The 21,225-nt window shown below is 37.4% G+C and overlaps 1 protein-coding gene across 2 annotated transcripts in view; it reads left to right on the top strand.

Annotated features, from left to right (window-relative positions):
- The window catches only part of MED13L (mediator complex subunit 13L), a 452,622-nt gene that overhangs the window by 190,407 nt on the left and 240,990 nt on the right, over positions 1-21,225 (top strand). Inside the window, exon 3 of one of the 2 annotated variants that reach the window (XM_048821992.2) lies at positions 19,507-19,591. The exons of the other annotated variant lie outside the window; for it this stretch is intronic. Coding sequence (XP_048677949.1) covers positions 19,507-19,591 — 85 coding nt within the window. The remainder of the gene's footprint in view (positions 1-19,506; positions 19,592-21,225) is intronic. 2 annotated transcript variants of the gene reach the window in all.

Raw genomic sequence — 21,225 nt, 5'->3', positions numbered from 1 at the left:
TCACCAGAGCCAGATGAAATGCATCCTAGAATACTCAAGGAGCTGACTGAGCAATTAGCAATTATCTTTGAAAAGTTATGAAAGACAGGAGACATTCCAGAAGACTGGAAAAGGGCAAACATAGTACCCATCTATAAAAAGGGAAATAAGGACAACCCGGGGAATTACAGACCAGTCAGCTTAACTTCTGTACCTGGAAAGATAATGGAGCAAATAATTAAGCAATCAATTTACAAACACCTAAAAGATAATAAGGTGATAAATAACAGTAGCATGGATTTGTCAAGAACAAATTGTGTCAAACCAATCTGATACCTTTCTTTTGACAGAGTAACAAGCCTTGTGGATAGGGAGGAAGCGGTAGATGTGGAATATCTTGACTTTAGTGAGGCTTTTGATACTGTCTCGCATGACCTTCTCATAAACAAACTAGGGAAATACAACTTAGATGGAGCTACTATAAGGTGGGTGCATAACTGGTTGGAAAATCGTTCCCAGATTGTAGTTGGAAAATCGTTCCCAGATTGTAGTTATCAGTGGTTCACAGTCATGCTGGAAGGGCATAATGAGTGGGATCCCGCAGGGAGTGATTCTGTGTGTGGTTCCTTTCAATATCTTCATCAGTGATTTAGATAATGGCATAGAGAGTACACTTAAAAAGTTTGCAGATGATACCAAGCTGAGAGGGGTTGCAAGTGCTTTGGAGGATAGGATTAAAATTCAGAATGATCTGGAGAAATGGTTTGAAGTAAATTGGATGAAATTCAGTAATGACAAATGCAAAGTACTCCACTTAGGAAGGAACAATTAGTTGCACACGTACAAAATGGGAAATGGCTGCTTAGGAAGGAGTACTGCGGAAAGGGATCTGAGAGTCATAGTGGATCAGAAGCTAAATATGAGTCAACAGTGTAATGCTGTTGCAAAAAAAGCAAACATCATTCTGGGATGTATTAGCAGGAGTATTGTAAGCAAGACACAAGAAGTAATTCTTCCGCTCTACTCCAGTTCTGGGCACCACATTTCAGGAAAGATGTGGACAAATTGGAGAAAGTCCAGAGAAGAGCAACAAAAATGATTAAAGATCTAGAAAACGTGACCAATGAAGGAAGATTGAAAAAAATTGGGTTTGTTTAGTCTGGAGAAGAGAAGACTGAGAGGGGACATAACAGTTTTCAAGTACATAAAAGGTTGTTACAAGGAGGAGGGAGAAAAAATGTTCTTAACCTCTGAAGATAGGACAAGAAGCAATGGGCTTAAATTGCAGGAAGGGCGGTTTAGGTTGGACATTAGGAAAAACTTCCTAACTGTCAGGGTGGTTAAGCACTGGAATAAATTGCCTAGGGAGGTTGTGGAATCTTCATCATTGGGGATTTTTAAGAGCAGGTTGGACAAACACCTGTCAGGTATGGTCTAGATAATACTTAGTCCTGCCTTGAGTGCAGGAGACTGGACTAGCTGACCTCTCGAGGCCCCCTTCCAGTTCTATGATTCTGTGTTAAAACTTTGTTTATGGTATCTCATACAGTTGCTGTATCAGTTATTATGATGTTGCACTCAAGGAATGTGACTTCTGGAGCAGTTGAAACAGCAAGAGCAGATGATCTCAATAAATCATATTTTTATGTTCATGTTTTAAAAACATTTTTTAAAAAGGGAATATGAACTTCAGACAGCATTGTTTCTAAATGCAACATTTTACCAAAGTTTTTTGAAAGTTGTCATGACTCCCTTGCAGCTTGTGACCTTTCACTTGAGAAGTCCTGCACTAGGTTAGATATCAAAATACAAACTTCTTTGTCTTCCAAAGCTTATTTTAATAATAATTACTTGGTAAAATAGCTATAGGGTGTTGATTATATCACTTCGATTTTATTTACCTTTTTTTCACAGACACTAGATGACAACATTTTTAGCTTTTTCTTCTCTTTTTTTCTCTCTCCTCTCATCTCAAAAGTCCTTGTCAGTTACCTTCTCTGATGTGTGTCGAGAGCTTAGGGAGATTTTCTATGTCCGGTGCTGAGCACATCAAGGCATTCCTATTCTCTTGTTGCCTCACTACCTTTCAGTATGGGCTCCCTTTGTTTTCAACAGGCAGGTCACCTTTTTATTGTATTTTGAATGACTCTAAATGACTCCTTGGCTTGCTTATTAATGTAAATTTATACTTCTTAATAATGAAAAATGATATGGAAGGCAGAAATCATTTAACAACAACAGTACACTAGAAGATCTAGATTTTGCTGACAATGTAACTCTTCTCAGTGATCGGTCAACCAACATGCAAGTACTGTCCAACATTACAAAAAAGATGGGGTTAATAATCAATTATCAATAAACAAATCTAGTAAGAATCCCTGCAATTCCCAACACAAGCATTGCTTTTGAAGGCCAAGGAATACAAGAAGTGAGTTGATGCTGGGGTGTAAGAAATGCTGGAGCTGCTGAGGTTCTGGGAGCAGGGAACTCCTGATTGGTAGGTGGGTGCTTGGAAGCAAGGCAGCTTCTGTGTGGAGTAGGAGGTACTTGGGGTTAGGTGGCTGCTGGGATTATGGAGGGCGGGAGGATGGTCATGTGGCTGTGGGGAACTTGATAACCTGACTAGAGGGTGTTGGAGAGGGAGTCTGCAGCAGATGTTGGGCTCCTCACCACCTTCTACTCCCAACCCAAGCACTAGTGCCTCGCAGATGATTGCTCCTGGTCTGGAACCAGCAGGGGGTAGTGAGAGGATGTGCCTGGTGGACAGCTCAGCAGGGGCTACAGCAGCCTGTAGTGGCCAGAAGGTGCCACTGCAGGTAAAGGACTGTGGCCTTGCCCACAGCTCAGCTGGATGGGGGACAGTCCCCTGCTGAGACTTGGGAGTGTGGACAGGGCTACCAAATGCATGGCTGCCATGCAAAATGTTTGACACTTTGTTGCCCTGATTATTGAATTTCCTGTTTAATTACTGAAAATCTTGCTTTTTACAATTTAAATGAAACTGACACCGAATTTCCAGTATGTGACATCAGTTCCACAGAATCCAGAGATGTTGCTGAAGAGTTTGTCCGTTATGGTGTGAAGCACATGGGGATTTGGTTATAAACCAATAGACTTGTAACCTTACAAATTATTATTTAAATCTTTTATTTTAAAAAGGTTTACCCATTATTTAATTCATTGGACTTTCTTAAATTATTGCTTTCTTGCCATCCTCAATATATTTTGATTAAAGAAAGAGGTAGGAATGGAATGGTGATAGATTCTTAACTAAAGTTCCTTATTATTACACACCTGATTTAGATAGTCCATTTCAAGGTCTACACAGAGCTGTGCACTTAATTTGCAGAAAAGGTTTGCTATGTTAATTTTCAGCTGTTGTCTGCTGCTACACTTAAAGATGCTCCCTTAAATCTGGAACTTTAAAGAGGAAATTTAAGGCTCCTCATTTTGGATGTGCACTAGTAATTCATCCATTTGTCTGTGGCCCTGAGCTACATGCCCGGGATAGGTAGTATAATTTCGACTATTCTATCCATAGAGATTAAGCCAGAGATTTTATGTAGTCATCAGTAGTTTAACAGAGCTATCTTGAGCTTACTAATTTGTGATAATTTTTATGTTTTTTTTTTTTATTTTTGTTTAGTATGTTGAGATTTGGGGGCAAATTAATTCTTTTTATGATTCCATTGTTAATGTCGGTTGAGTTGTACCAGGCATACATTTGACCCTTTCTCTCTGTTTCAAAGGAAAACCCTTTTACAGATGGTAAATTCATTAAAGGGTTCTTTTCCCCCTAAGTCCAACCAAGAATAAATGACAATTAAAAATATTTGTTAACAAAAATCACCAATCTGTTAATTATATTTGATAACTACTTTTGATAAGGCTGTATTGTGAACATTAAAATTCTAACGAACTAATAGGATATAGTTCTAATTTTTTTAGATATGCCACTTCAGAAGGTTTTGTTAAAAGGAATTTTGAATTATCGGCCTCTGTGATTTTGACAGTCTGTCAACAAGATCTTGATTAAATCAAAAGTCTTAAAATATTACAAAATAGCTAAATTCTTCCACCAGGAATGCAAAAGATCGAGTTGTTGACAGACAGACTTTGTCATTTCAGCAGAGGAATTTTTTATTGTTAGTTTATATTGAAACACTAAGTGATATTTTAAATTTTTATATTTAGCGCTATTAAAAAAAAGTATGTGGTTTGCAACTGGCAATAAGAGTCACTTCTTATATCTGTAGGAGAACAGATTTGTTCAGCATGGCTCTGTAGTGCTCTCATTCTAAGAGTTAGAGTTGTGTAATATAAATATACCTGTAAATATATAATATGTGTAGATAGATATGGAATATTTTTAAAAGGATGAGCTAATTTGTTCTATTAGATGAAAACCAGCAGCAACCCTTGCAAAGAAGATCTTTCGATACTTCATTTGTATGTGTTTATAATTTTTTAACAGTAAAATCTTTGAGAAAATTTTTTTGTTGACCAGTATAGTATCTAGATGTCAGTAGAAAGGTACAGACAAATGTGTTTTCTGTGTAGTTGATAATGATCCCAAGGATCCCCTGTCATAGTAAGTCAGTTTCTGAACCTCGTTGAAAAAGTTTAGGAGTGCCGAATGAAGTTGGCTTGACTGTAAGTGAAAGAAGGCTTTGGCCTTAGGCAAGCACAAAAGGACGAGACACTTCATTGCTGGCAGAGTGTTATCTGAAGCTAATGCATGGTGACATGGGCTGCATGGTCAGCCAGAACAAGAGTTTCAGCTTAGGGCCATACTAAGATTGGAGGGATCACAGTGTCAGCTCTGATTTCAATTAAGTCTTTGCAAAGATTTCTGCAGATAGGTCCTTCTGCTTGACAGCTAAGGTCTTTCTTTTGTATACATGCAGGATGCACATATTAGTATACAATTATTAGTTTAAAATATGCAATGTGTAATTAAATAGGTTAATAATCATATATTTTAAAAATGTCTGTTTCTTAACCTGTGTAACCAATAAGATTTATATTACAACAGACAACATTTTCAAGATCTAATCAGCTTTTTCAGTTTATTCTACGGGGTTACTGTTTCATTTATCTTGGACAATAAAGAGACCTCATCCGTTTCAGTTTTGTTCATAACTAAGGCTAAGATTTTGTCACAGATATTTTTAGTAAAAGTCATGGAGAGGTCACAGGCAATAATGAAAAATTCACGGAAGTCTGTGACATGTCCCTTGATTTTTACTAACAATATCCATGATAAAATGAGAAGCCTGGGCAGCTGCAGGTGGGCTGGGACCTCCAGGGTCCTCCTCCGCTAGAAGCTCCAAACTCTGGGTTCCCATCTATCACCCGCGGAGGCAGAGAGCTATTGGGGCCCCCCCGCCGCCCTTGATAGCCGGGAGCGGCAGTGGATCCACCTGCTGCTGGTTCTCCCAGCTGGGACTGACTGAAGTCACGGAGATCTTTGGAAATCATGGAATCCATGACTTCCCTGACCTCCGTGACTAAATCACAGCCTTATTTATAGTTAGTTTTTAATTTCTGTTTCTCATGTATTAGCACAATGCTGCAGTGATTAAGGTTTTTAAATTTTTTTTCCATGCTCCTCTCCACCCCTAAATCTATCATTTTGACACCTGACCTACCTGACAATATCCCTTTACAGTCCAAACTGAAAATGGAATTTTAAATATGAAAAATGTCTAGGTGTCAGTCTGAGAATGAGAATTTTATACGTTGTTTTAGAATGAAATGTCATGAAATGTTTAGTGGTTTTCTGAGAAATGGATGCTTTCAAAAAAAACCCCTCTGTGCATGCCTGGGACCGAGCATCAGGCTGATTCTCTCTGGATCCATGGGCTCTGGGGAGGGGGGAGGGAAGTGGGTGTCTGTCTGCGTGGGCCATAGCTGGGCGCTGGGGGAGGAGGGAGTGCGGGTATCTGAGTGGGGAAGGAAGGAAGTGCAGGTATCTGGGCAAGGGGGCCCCGCAGCTGGGTTCTGGGAGGGGAAGGGGTGCAGGTGTCTGAGCAAGGGAGACCCCGCAACTTGGCTTTGGGGTGTGTGCGCGGGTATCTGGCCCCTGGGGGCCCCGTGGCTGGGCTCTAGGGGAGAGAGGATTCGGGTCTATTGGTGGAGGTGTGGGGGCACATCTGGGCTCTGGGGGGGAAAGGGGGCAGAGAAACAGGAATTGGGGTGTTGTAGGGGTTTCTTTAACTCTCTAATCCTAGGAGAATTTTTGTGTGTGTCTGTATTCGCAAAAAGAAAAGGAGTACTTGTGGCACCTTAGAGACTAACCAATTTATTTGAGCATAAGCTTTCGTGAGCTAGAGCTGTAGCTCACGAAAGCTTGTGCTCAAATAAATTGGTTAGTCTCTAAGGTGCCACAAGTCCTCCTTTTCTTTTTGCGAATACAGACTAACACGGCTGTTACTCTGAAACCTGTATTGTTACAGACATACTTGCTAACAGGTATTTTGAAATAAATTACCAAAATAATTGAAACTGATGTGATTATATAGTGTTATTTTGTCACACAAAATTTGCAGAATTTTAAAATATTGTATGCAGAATTTTTAATTTTTTGATGCAGAATGCCCCCAGGAGTACATGATTGCATAATAAACAGTAAGAGATCCCTCAGTGGACACAGATTCTCGTCTGTATGGGATCATGGAAAAATCCATGGAAAAAAAAACCCTGGAAAAAACCCTGGAAAAATCATGGAGCAGGTCCTCAAAGTATCAATCCTGAAGCACTTGCATGAGAGGAAAGTGATCAGGAACAGCCAGCATGGATTCACCAAGGGAAGGTCATGCCTGACTAATCTAATCGCCTTTTATGATGAGATTACTGGTTCTGTGGATGAAGGGAAAGCAGTGGATGTATTGTTTCTTGACTTTAGCAAAGCTTTTGACACGGTCTCCCACAGTATTCTTGTCAGCAAGTTAAGGAAGTATGGGCTGGATGAATGCACTACAAGGTGGGTAGAAAGCTGGCTAGATTGTCGGGCTCAACGGGTAGTGATCAATGGCTCCATGTCTAGTTGGCAGCCGGTATCAAGTGGAGTACCCCAAGGGTCGGTCCTGGGGCCGGTTTTGTTCAATATCTTCATAAATGATCTGGAGGATGGTGTGGATTGCACTCTCAGCAAATTTGCGGATGATACTAAACTGGGAGGAGTGGTAGATACGCTGGAGGGGAGGGATAGGATACAGAAAGACCTAGACAAATTGGAGGATTGGGCCAAAAGAAATCTGATGAGGTTCAATAAGGATAAGTGCAGGGTCCTGCACTTAGGACGGAAGAACCCAATGCACCTCTACAGACTAGGGACCGAATGGCTAGGCAGCAGTTCTGCGGAAAAGGACCTAGGGGTGACAGTGGACGAGAAGCTGGATATGAGTCAGCAGTGTGCCCTTGTTGCCAAGAAGGCCAATGGCATTTTGGGATGTATAAGTAGGGGCATAGCGAGCAGATCGAGGGACGTGATCGTTCCCCTCTATTCGACATTGGTGAGGCCTCATCTGGAGTACTGTGTCCAGTTTTGGGCCCCACACTTCAAGGAGGATGTGGATAAATTGGATAGAGTCCAGCGAAGGGCAACAAAAATGATTAGGGGACTGGAACACATGAGTTATGAGGAGAGGCTGAGGGAGCTGGGATTGTTTAGCCTGCAGAAGAGAAGAATGAGGGGGGATTTGATAGCTGCTTTCAACTACCTGAAAGGGGGTTCCAAAGAGGATGGCTCTAGACTGTTCTCAATGGTATCAGATGACAGAACGAGGAGTAATGGTCTCAAGTTGCAGTGGGGGAGGTTTAGATTGGATATTAGGAAAAACTTTTTCACTAAGAGGGTGGTGAAACACTGGAATGCGTTACCTAGGGAGGTGGTAGAATCTCCTTCCTTAGAGGTTTTTAAGGTCAGGCTTGACAAAGCCCTGGCTGGGATGATTTAACTGGGAATTGGTCCTGCTTTGAGCAGGGGGTTGGACTAGATGACCTTCTGGGGTCCCTTCCAACCCTGATATTCTATGATTCTATGGTTTAACATGAGATTGGAGACTCAATAGGTGCTCAGTAAAGGTAGGAAATTAAGAATGCAAATTTGTGAAATAGGATCCCAAAGTCAGAAATTATTGGATAGATATTTCTCTACTTTCAAGGTTCAGTTTGCTTCCAAAGTCGTCTACTCTACCTTGCATTTTCTAGCCCTCTTTTTGAGCAGTCATTCTATGAATTGAATATTGGACACTTTTTCTGAATAGTCTACCCTTTCAGAAGTCATTACTGCTTATTGATAAAAATATTTGTTACAGTGGGTAAACTTGTATTTAAAAAGATACAGTTGAGGTTTTCATGTTTCCAATTTGGCCTATCTTTAATGCATTTATAATTGAATATGGAAAGTCTTCTGATATTTACTTTTATTTTTAAAATCTACAGCCCTATATGACACTTTTTAAAAACCAACAAAAATCACTTTCTTCCATAGTGTCACAAAAACAATTATTTATAGCTCCCTCTGTTGGTTCTGCAGCAGTAATTAACCAAAATACTCTCAGAGATGTCTTTTTATTGGTAAAAGCATAGTATATGTTGTTGTTAAACAACAACAATTATTTCACTTTCAATGGCATTCAAGTACAGGCAAACTAAAATCAAGATGTGCCAAAAGTAAAAACACAAAATAGTCTTTTTCCTGCTTCTCAGGGAGGTATAGCATACAATAAAGAACTAAAAACAATAAAATAAAAATAAAAAAGGATGTATCTAAAGCAAAAGCCTTCACTTTTCTGTAATAGTGGTTGTGTATGTCCGCTGTAGCCTCAGAGGGGATGCATATGCAAAGATGGAGGTCATAGCACTGTAGCCAAATTGTCACAGGTTTAAAAAACAATCTTTTGTAAAATAATCAGTTTTTATTTTCCATTATTTCAGCTGTTTGTAAACAAAAAAATAAAAGTACGTTTGAAATTTTTCAGTAATATAGGAGCAAAACTGCAAGTCCAAAATATACTGTTGTTTTTGGAACACAGTATACTTCAAAGGCAAACTATCTGTTTGACCTTGAGAACACTTCAGTGATGGTGTAGCATTATAGTTGATCCTAATAAAATGTTTTAAAAGCATGACATTAAAACTTAATTTTATAAAGTTTATTGGTTAACTTTGTCAATCAAAACAAAACAGTTTTTAACAGCAAGGTTTGAGTCAAATTTTAGTTATAGTTAACCTTTCCACTCCTATGTTGATCTTATATCTGGAGTTGTTTTTAATGTTTTAGTAAATCTTGCTGTGAGCAGATTGCTGCAACTACATTTGTAACTCATTCTTTATGTAAACTACTACAGTAAATTCCTACAGTGAGATAGAGAAAAAGCCAATAAAATTTTGGAACTGATTGCTTTTCATGCTAATTATGTGGACATTGTGGTCCTTCCATAGTACTAATGAAAACAGTAACATTTTGGAAATTTATTTCATTTTTGTATCAGTTGAAAATAACGAAATCAGTTATTTTACCAATTCTTGTCTGAGATTGCAACATTTCAAAAGAGTAACCAAAAGAAAACTGATCTAGAATGTTGTCTGTGTAGTCAGATTTATGGTTTGGTTTCAAATTTAAACCCTCTAGAGTTGATACTAACCTAAACTTTACCAATTGCAGTGGGTAAAGAGATTTTGTTGAAATGGAAGTCTGGTATAAAACAATTATTTTTCTACTTTTCTGTTTTTAATCAAAATTATATTTTCTCAGGGTATAACATTTCAAATAATTTAAAATAGAAAGCAGGTTTTCTGCTCAAAACTGTAATTTTATAATTCTGAAAACATTATTTTGCAGTAAAAATGGATAAAGAAGAGAAAAGGCCAAATGAACACTACAGAGTAGAGTGGGAAATGTAGATTGCAGAATGGTTATGACAAAAGACAAGTGACAGGAGGAGAAATAAAAGAAGTCAGGTTCTTTATGGTCACAAAACAAAACAAAAAATAACCTTCAATGTTTAGCGAGATGAAAACCAATAACAATTATATGACAAAAACGTTGGATTAAATAAGCATAAAAATAGATTCTGAGATTGGTGGATTTTATGTAAATACAACATCTACAATTTTAACATGTCAATTAAAAAAATGGTGGCCCACAAGTATCTTATAGAGTAAAAATGTTCTCTCTCAATCAAAGGTGATTACAGTTTTTTCCTGTCTACAAATGTGCTTGTTGTGTAACGAGAATGCATTAGTCTCAGTGCAATGTAAAAAATGAAAGGCAGCAAGAAACAGCTCTATTGTTATCACTCCAGGCGTGTCTAATGAATCGTGTTTCCATGTTCTCTCGGTCATGCCGCAGAGTGCCCTTAGCCAGGGCTAAGCCTCCTGTAAAATGCTCTTTAAGATTATTGTAGCAAGCATAGAAATGCTGGATGAGTGGGGGGTGGGGAGGGAATGCTAATGAGACAGCTGCATTTCAACCAGTACAGCTGCAGGGATTACTCACCATTGCTGCAGTAGTAGTGACAGACAACTGTTTGAGTTGAGAGTAAAAGGCTTTTCAGGGGCTTGTCTTGTCAGAATTTCAGTTTAAAATTGGTTGGTTTTTTTGTTTTTGTTTTAAAACAAACTTGTGTCTGAAAAGTGAAGAGAAGAAAAAGAATATACCAACATAGGCTGCCAAAATAACCTGTTGGTATTAAAACCGATAACAAAGAAGTCTTACGTACTATGCATACAGTGTAGTTGTAGCTGTGTCAGTCGCAGGACATTAGAGAAATAAGGTGAGTGAGGACCAACTTCTGTTGGTGAGAGATAGAAGACCTGAAGAAGAACTCTGTGTGACTCGAAAGCTTCTCTCTCTCACCAACAGAAGTTGATCCAATAAAAGCTATTACCTTACTCGCCAGGTCTCTCTTACATACTTAGTAAGAGAGACAAGGTATGTGAAATAATTTATTTTTTTGGATCAACTTCTGTTGGTGGAAGGTACAAAAGTACCTGAAGAAGAGCTCTGTGTGTCTTGAAAGCTCTTGTACCTTCCACCAACAGAAGCTGGTCCAATAAAAAGATATTACTTCACCTGTCTTGTGTCTCTCACATCTTGGTACCGTCATGGCTGTAACAACGCTGCAAACTACAAGTGAAGTAAATGATTACAATTTATTTTGCTTTCCTAATGTGGGTTAATGTGGATACCTACTTTTTTCAGAGAGTAATTCTTCTTTGCTTGCCTCTGATGATGTCTGAATTTGCTGTTAGAAGGACATCGTTCCATAATCTGTAACATCAGAAATTTACCATCGAAAGCTTATATGTCTCATAGGTTTTATGGGGAAAATATGCAATTCAGCATTCTCACTCTTTTTTCATTCACTGTGCATGTACAGATCAAAGCTATAGTGATGGGGATGTGATTGAGTAATTGATCTCTCTGAGATATGAAGAAAATAAAGGAGGCAGGAATTGGGGACTTTGCTGCAGCCACTTGGTCTACTCAGAGGCTTGAATAGAGGCTACTTAGAGCCTGAAGCCAACTTACTGAAAATATCAAAGAAAAACATGGAAGGTTGGGGAAAAGGAATCAAACAAACTTTTAAAGAATAGAATGTTTTTTCCCTTCCAAATTCTTGTTTTCTTTTACTTTCTTGGCTGCTGCTTTCAATATTCTAGTTTATAGGTTGTAGTCTGCTTGTATCAGCTACTTGAGGAGGGCTAAACCCTCCAGAAGTGAGAGAGAGAGAAGCTAAAAATTTAGGAAAAGTGTGCTACCCCTGAGAACTCTATAGAGAAAATTATAAAAAAGTACTCGTTTCAGAGGAGAGAGGGATCCCTGTTCCTCTACATTCTATAGGTTTTTAAATCCCCCCCCCCTCCCTTGCTTTTTAATGGTGTAGTCCAGTCTACCTTAGGGCAGGCTGACTCTGGCGATTCCCTACAGGTACTGCCACTGTCAATAAGCAATAAAATAACTTTTAAAAAGAAAGTTATTGTAAATAAAATAGTGAGGCAGAAAAACTAGATACTAAATTAGGAAATTTCTGCCAAATTTCAGTCGCCACAATATAAAAACAGAATGTTTTTGGAGTCTGATACTGTTGTTTCACAGTACATGGGATATTCCAGATGGTCATAAAATAACTTTAAGTGGTTGCCATTAGAAACCTCATATTCCTTCTACTCCATACTGAAAAGAAGAGAGAGCGAGCTTAGTTTTTTATTTTACTTTTTAGCATGGAAAATTTTTTTAGCTATAAAAGTGTTTGGCACAAATGCAATACGTTCCACCAAATAAAATAGTTAAAGTATTTATATATGCCAATAAGACACTCATTGTTCTGGATTACCTAACATTGTATAACTCCATGGAAAGTAAACTTAAAGCTCTTCTTTTCCACAAAACTTGTGTTTAAACTGATTTTATAGACATTTATTTTGTTTTTGGATATGTACACAAGTTATCCTTCAAGCTTTGGAATTTTTCAAAGTAAAAAATCCGAGTTAAAAATTGAGTGGACGTGTTCATCGGAAACATTTCTAGAATCTTTTAATGCATTGTTTAGTTAACCATAGCCATTAAAGTGTTTTTGAAATTTAATATAGCTCTGTAAAATTGGTTATTTTGCTTAATGAAAAATGGTGTGCGCGCGTGCTCAGGGGTATGCCAAGTAGAATTTTGTCAGTGTTACTTTCGGTATATAGAGATTGTGAAGACACTATAACAGTAATATTTTACACAATGTCAATAATACAAATGCCAGTTAAGTGCAAATACTTTAGGATGGTCTGTTTCTCAAGTCAACAGCTATTATGCTGATTTCTGTGTCAATGCACAACAATTAAGGTAGCAATATTCAGCAGCTGTTGCCTTTTGACTGCCTTATTTGATTTATCCAATGGTGTGACCCTTTTGGTTTTATAGTCTCCTTTATTTGAAAGTTTACAGGCTTTGGGTAGAAAATTGTGTTCTGTTGAAATGCTAACTCAGGTCATGTGTGAACAGCAATACTGTGCAGAAGACTTAATTAAAATTCCGATTTCCCTGGAACTGGTGCAGGACTCATGCTGTTAAAGATACCTTAGGAAGACATTACACGGTTAAAATTGTGAAATGTTACTATGTGTGCACTGTATATTCTCAGTGCCTCACGTCACCTCTATTTGCAAATAGGTCAGAACGACTAGAGCATTTTGGTAAATATTTTTTCTGTCATGGCTCCTACTTGACTCATGAGCTGACTGGGGATGAAGGAGAGTTAAAATATGTTCTCGGTACTGTGAAGGTATGCAAACCAAAATTTCCTTATAACCACAAGCAGTGCAAGGAAATTAGAGCTCTAAGTGAGCTGAATCTGACATATGTAATAAGTCCATTTAGTCACTAATGACTTAAAACACAGATTTTACAAGGTGATCGATGGCAGCATAATAGTGATCAATCAGTACCATTGCATTTAATTTGATTTTTTATGGCTATGATACAGAATTTCAGAATTAATGTAGCATTACACTGCTTTTTCTCTTTTTTTTCAAGTCAATCTTTAGGAAAAGTTGATAATTCATAAGGATCCATTTATCTTTGAAATATTGTTTCATAAATTGGCACATTTCATAAAAAATAAAATGAAAAATTAAATGCTTACTTTTCCAGTAGAACTGATCAGTCAACCACACACCTCATTTGGAACAAGAAGTACACAATCAGGCAGCAGCAGAGACCAAAAAAAAAAAAAAAGCAGAGTACTGTATTAAACATAAACTACTAAAAAAAATAAAGGGAAAGCAGCATTTTTTCTTTTGCATAGTTAATTTTCAAAGCTGTATTAAGTCAATAGTTGTAAACTTTTGAAAGAACAACTGTAACATTTTGTTCAGATTTACGAACATTTCAGAGTTACGAACTACCTCCATTCTTGTGGTGTTTGTAACTGAGGTTCTACTATAGTAATTGAATTTCTGATTTTTGTTGTGTGAAGTCATTTGATTTTTTTTTTAAAATGTAGCTACATTTTAAAATAACGTTCCTCATCATACGTGGTAAAAGAGGAGGCTGGATATCAAAGGGTAAAAAGGAACATACACTATAGTACATATGAACCCTAGTTGCAAAATAACCCACTCTTTAGCAGTTTGACGTAGTAATCTTCTCTGGAAATAATCTTCTTGTCCCATGTGCCCTGCTTTAATCTATCAGTATTTCTACAGTGTGCAGCAAGAAATTGATTTTCAGTAATTTTAATGGTTGAATAACTAGTCCTGTCCCAGAGAGTTTTTTCATAGTTGCAGTGGCCAATGTGGTTACTGAACTCAGTGTTCTGGATAATAGGTTTCATTAGTTTTGATGCCTGAGGTGAAAAAGCAGTAGGTGGGTGTAAAGACTGTTTTTGATGTCTAGACGTTCATTTGAGCTGTTGCTGAAATATGATACATTAAAAGGAAATATGTAACATAGCTCTGAGGAAATATGTGTTCTTTGAAAGTAATTCCACTTTTAAACTGCATAAGGCAGTATGACTTGAATTATTAAAACGTGGGTGGTTGAACTACTTAAAGGTATCACTACCCTTACAATCCACACACAGGCACAACTTCCTTTCTCCATCGCCTACTCACTCCTTTCTTTTTAGTAGAGTATGTCAGTTTGGTTGTTGAGAAAGAACAGATACTTTGTCTTTCCAAAATCTGTGCTGAGAAACATAGAATTACTGAAGTATTTGCTTCGTTGATATTTTACCATGTTGATTTTTTCTCTGAAGCTTTTAGATCATTTTATTTTAAACAAGGGTTGCTTTTTCAGAGAGTTACTGAGATATACAAACTTGAAAGAAATTAGTATTTTAGGTTAAAAAATAAAACATACTAGCATATTAAATAATAAACTTACCATTTAAATCCATATCACATAAATCTGATGCTTTAAATCATTTATTTAAACAGTCCTAACTTTAACATCTGATCTTACAAAGTGACTAAAAAGCAGTACATTTTTAATACATTTTCCAAGCTGTTGAAAATAGAATGGGTTTTTAATATAAATATTTGATTTATGAGAAAATTACCAATTAATGCCTGGATTCTGCATTGAGGATCACATGGCATAGGTCCACACAGTTCCAAGCAGTGTTGAAAGGCAGATGGAGACTTGAGTGCTAAACTTATTGCAAATAATTGTGTAGACAGAAATACTATAATGATTATTTTCAACTTCCCAGACTTATAAATTATCTCATACAGAAGGCACCACGAATTTAAATTCTGAATTAATTTAGTTTTGTAATATACCTGAAATCTTGGTACACTGTTATAGCAAAGAATACTTTGTAGTTCAAGCTTGGACAAGCTTCACAAACTGCATTTTACCAAGGAGCTGCACAATGCTGGCATGCTGTTATAACTTCAAGATGTCATCCCATTTATGTAGATTAAAATGTTATGATGGTTATAGTGTAAGGTGTCAGAAGATTAGAGTCAGAAGTGAAATTCTGCTGTAGGATTTTAACTTTCCATTTTTATTACCATAATTGTGTGCATATATTCACTTTCCTCTCATTGTTCCATCCATCGGAGATGAAAATTTTGAGGAGTATAAGCAGATATTAGAACAAAGATAATTACAATGGCATTAAATGTAGTTGGGAAACAGAAAAAGCAGTCTTATCAGGGAATAGTTGTAAGGGTGAAGGATGTCATGGATATAGGAAAAACGCAAAACAGAAGAATGGTTTTATTTAGATGTTTTTGTATAATATTAATGTGACTGTAAGGAAAATAAGAATTTTATTAAGAAATACATTGGTTAGTTGAAAGCATTTGGTCGTGATATTGCTTCTCCTGAAGTAAATGACAAAACGCCCATTGACTTCAATAAGGAGTTACAACTGAAAGTATCAAAACCAGTTATAAGAGTGTTCCCATTCAGAAAATATAGTCCAAAATTCTTGTTTTTGGTAATTAGCCCAAGATTGGTACTGTGTCCATATGAAGGAATTCATATGAAAAGATGTTCTAATATGACCTGGCATTCATCTTGAAATCCTAGAGAAGCCAAATAGCGCTATATTATGTTTCTTTGGGTATTAATTTCTCCCTAAATTCTGTCAGGATTAACACCTAAAATTTTGAATTGCTGCTTTTATTTAAATGTGGGTTCTAATATGTTGGTGATCTTGCCTTTCTGGAAAGAGTGAAGTCAAATATAGTAATAATACATAGCTCTTGTACAGCACCTTTTCATCAGTAGATCTCAAAGTGCTTTACAATCTTTTATGTATTTATCCTCATAATACCCATGTGAGATGGGGAGCTAAGCAATGGAGAGGCTAATGACTTGCACAAGGTCTTCAAGTAAATCTGTGTTGGAGCAGGGATTGAACCTGGGTGTTCCAACATCTATGCTACTGCCCTAATCACTGGCCATCCTTTCCCTCTTGGTGTGACAGTTATGTTAAATATGTTATATATAAATATGTTAAATAGAATATAATTTCAAATGTGTTTGAGTCACATGGAGCATTTAACAAAACAGTAGTAAGCTTGGATACATCAAAATATAGTGATATAATTCGGTGGTATAATGTTGTAAATGATTAATTTGTATTGTTTTGGTTTGTAGTATTGTATCTGTTTTGGTTAGTTTCATTTTAAGTCTCTATCAGGTGAATTAACATCATCCTTTGTTACCTACTTAATTTGTTACAATATTATATTGATGTTAGAAAAATAGCATTAACTTCAGTGGCCACAATTTGCAAGGTTACATAATATGTTCTATTGATTTGAGACTCTCTTCTAGCTCGATCGTAATACTTAAAATTGATCTGAAAATTAAAGTTGAACATAAAATACGAACTCTCTAACAAGAACAATTTAATCATTTTCTCTAAGTAGATATATGTACGTTGTAAAAGTTGGATAGGATAAGTTCCAGTAGTTTCATGTTTTTATTTTATGCTATTTGTTTGTTTGTTTATTTAAAGTCACTTTTGGTGGGCCAGATTTGATAAATATATCTTCCCTTTAAGAATTTTCTGCGAATTGAAACATCAAGCCAAATTCTGATCCCATTTACTTCTGGGGTCACATATAAGGTATATATGAATGTTCAGACTTCTAAGTTTACTTATGCTCTGAGTTCCCATCTCCTCAGATTGGATCTTGTGATACACCAAGAGTGAAATATATATTGGACAAGCATTTGAAGAAGAAAGGAGAGTTCTTCAAGATGTGTTGTCCATATCTGTGATTCCATAGTGCACCCTCCTTCTCCTTTTCTCCAGAGTCCTATAACTTTGGGATTCTGCGGTTGAGAAGGATCTGAGTGGTGGCTGAGTCAGTCTGCCTTATATGCCCTTGCTTTGGGAGCACGAGGACATTCAGGGAGCATGTGCGGTCCCAACAGACACTGCTGGCCAAAAGATTATGACCTTGAGCATATGAGGTGCATGCGTCCCAGAAGTGGAATATCTGTCCACCCACCCACATCTTGAAGAACTCCATTTAAAGTAGGTAATAGCCATATGGAAAGGCGTTTGTCATATTTTCTAACTCCTCTTCCCCATAAGAGGATGCTCGTTCTTACAGGAATGTATTTTTCCCTATTAAATTTCTTTCCCTATTGCATGTCAGAGGATAAGGAGTAGATGGCTCTATAAGATGCTTCCTCTCCAAAACCTAAAAGGGAGCTCTAACTAAAATGAGAAACCTGTGTCTAAAACTCAAAAGAAAAGAAAAATAGTCAAAAAGGGCTCAAAGAAAAGGAGGGAGGGAGGGAAAAAACAAACAAACAGATCCTCATTTTCTTTGAGCTTCTGTTCCCGAAGAATGGGGGCCCTGGACTTTGGAATTTTTTAACCCTGATCTGGAGACGCTGGAGAGGTTTTTTCCTTGATGTGTTTTGAAATTTTAGGGGGAGGTATGTGGTATTTACTATCAAGATCCAGCCAGTGAGTGAAAGAGCAAATCAAATGGAGGTGTAGATATCTCCCTTTCAAAACAACCATTCTTCTACATTTTTACTTCATGTGAGTCTTAATAGAAAACTGAGAAACTCCTGTTGAAGAAGGTCTCGTTTGGCAGCCCTGAATTCACGGAGTGTGACAATTCAGAGATTCTACCTTCCTAAGGTTGATGCAATCGTGGCATCCTGGCAAAGGACATGCAATTCCTGTTGAGGATGATTTCTTCCCAAAATACTGTCCAGAAAGGAACATTGTGGACGCCATCACAAAGGACTTTAAGGCTTCTCTGTCTGCCCTGAGAGCTTCACTGACAATCTTGGTGTCCTAAACCACAGTGTCCACAACCACAAGGACCTAAAAAGTACATTTCTCAGAAATATAAAATCGTTAATTTATTAATCAGCTGTGGGTTTTAAATCTGCCTGTACATCAAAACAGGTCTGCAGAGTATATTGCTGTTAAATAGGGCTTAGAACAATGGTAGAGTTTAAAGCAAATTAGCCAGTGCTTATTCTCTAGCAGGCAGTTATTACTCATTGGTGACCTTTTAGTCACTTTCAAAGAATGAAAATTAGATTTTACACAAATGGCAGTTGTATATTAAAATCCTTTGTATTTTTTTTTACAAGGGTAAACCATTTGGGCACAGATATACAAATAAGCCTGCAGCTGCAAAGCTTCTGCATCTTAATGCTACAAAACATATCTAGCTGATGGGGAAATTTCTATAATGTACAGATGCATTATTTAATCTCTGTAATTTCAGTTTAATTTTTGGAATTAAAAACAAGATGTCTGGTAATATTTCATTTCTAAAGAGAAGAATGTGGGAAAACAAATCCATGTGAGAATGTATCAACTCCATTAAAGGGGAACTGAAAATCTTTTAAGCTGCCAAAGACCTGTAGGAGACACACAAAATCTTCAACATTGCTTGATTACCTTGCTAGGACAGAAAACAGAATAGAGAGACCTGTTTCCTACTGTGCCTTATGTATGGGTGATGGCATCAGTGTCTTCATTTTGTGACTGCAGTGTGACAGTCTAGTTATGTTTTATCATTTGATTGTGTACTTAGTAGTGTCGGTGCTATAGCACAAAGTATTGAAGCAAGTAAAGCAGGGGTGAATTGTAGAATAAGACAATTTTTTTGATAATTTAAGTAAATTGATTGGTAATTAACCTGAGTTTACTGACATAATTGTAACTGCTAAGATGCATACTCCATAACCATTTGTTCCAGGGACACTCTCTCTGTCTGGACATGTTTGAAGAAGGTATGAAACAACGATGCCAAAGAGAAATAAAGATTCATGCTGTAATATTAGTTATATATTGTTTATAAATATTTGGTTAATACATTTTCCCTAACTTCTTATTTTCTGTCAGTATCTACAAAGCTATAAAGATTGAACCTAAGCTATGTTTATTAATGTATATGGTAATGCATATAGTTTCAAGAAATGAACTACTCTTTAAAAATTCTGATTGCTGGAGTAATATGTTTGTTTGAATAGTCTAAACCTCCCCCAACATGGATAACATTCTGACATTTTGCATATTTTTACAGTGGTGGAGGAAGGACTGTGGGAGAATGGGCTTTCCTATGAGTGTAGGACATTGCTCTTCAAAGCAATCCACAACCTGCTGGAAAGGTAAGAGAAAGTGTTTTCCATTCAGGTGTTTCATTCAGCTACATAAAGCTACACTAAGGATGTTAAGGAACCATTTAGAAAAATTTGCAAAAATCCTTATCCTAAAACATCTCTTTTGGGGGCCAAACCTGTCTTGAGAACTGAGCTGAGCACTAGGGAACTGTGCATGGGCAAGCATCCTCAGTTTAGGGCTAAGAATGACAGTGGATCCACTGTCTGACCACTACTTCAGTCTTTGCTATTTGATCCTACTGCCTGTACAACTGTGAGAGGGGAAAAAGGTGGGAATGGCTGGTGGAATTACTTGTCCTGTCTCCTGCTCTTCCTTAAAGAGAGACCAAGTGTGAAACAGAGAACCCCTGTGAACCTGCATTTTTGAAAATCTGCCCTCTTCACAGTGGAACCAGGCCAGCTCTGATGCATCTGGGAACCTCCACACCTGTGTGGGGCAGGATTTACCTAATACTGTAGAAACCTGGAACGTCTAAATCTTTCAACATTAAGAAAGCAAGAACTATAAGGGTATGGCTACACTACAAGCGCTACAGTAGCATAGCTGCACTGCTGCAGTGTAGACATTGGTACAGTGATGGGAAGGGTGTTTCTGATGTTGTAGTAAATCTGCCCCACCCAAGACACGGTATCTAGGTCTTCCGTTGGCCTAGTGGAGTCTATCCTGGGGCTTATGTTGGCTTAACTACGTATCTCAGGGGTGTGAATTTTTCACAGCCCTGACTGATGACCTAGGTTGACCTAGTTTTAGGTGTAAATCAAGCCTAAGTATTTGTATGTTATATTGTATTTCTGTCAAAATCCAGCTCTTTAAATCTGACCCAGTATATTTCACAGCAGATAAGCCACATCAAAACACAACAAAACAATTTAGCTGTAGAGAGAGAGGATGGGTGAGGTAATAACTTTTATTAGACCAACTTCTGTTGGTGAGGGAGATGAGCTTTTAAGCTTACACAGAGCTGTTCTTCAGGTTTAGCTGTAGAAACGTGATATATGAGAGAGTTATGTGCAGGGTGTGTGTAGTATTTGTGTTGGTATTTTGAGTTATTTTTACTTTTGGTTATCTTTTATGTGCTTTAAAATGATTCAGAAAGATCTTTAAGGGTCTGAAAAATTCCAGATCTGGTCGTCTTGTGGTATTTTAGTACCTAGATAATGGAAATACCAAGAGATGACCTGATATTACATTACTTTGGCCCCATAAATGGCTCCCCAAGTCATTAAAAGACATGCAAAAAAACCTCATGAATCCAAACAGTAAAGTACTTGACTTTGTTCAAGTTTATCCTCACATCACTTTCAGCTTTATTTCGGTTTCACAGGAACCTCCTTACACAGCTGTAGTATATGTAAAAGAAGCCATGCTTGGGGCAGGGGGGGAAGGAATCATTTTGTGCCAGCAGTAGCAATACAACCATGGTCCATTATTGTAGCTAGCAATATTTAGAAGTTCAAACAAACACTTCGTCTTTGCTTTTCTTCCCCATCTCATTGCTGCTGCTTTCATTTCTCTAGAACAGTACAGATCAATCTTCCCTTGATTTGTGGACTGGCATACAAACTACTGAATTTCCATGGTCCTCTGCTAAATTGAAAGGACTTTTTTCATTACTTGTGAT

This window comes from Caretta caretta, chromosome 15 (genome assembly GCF_965140235.1).
Source record: "Caretta caretta isolate rCarCar2 chromosome 15, rCarCar1.hap1, whole genome shotgun sequence".
NCBI lineage: Eukaryota > Metazoa > Chordata > Testudines > Cheloniidae > Caretta > Caretta caretta.
The sequence above is the reverse complement of the archived record's forward strand: the minus strand, read 5'-3'. Positions and strand labels throughout refer to the sequence as shown.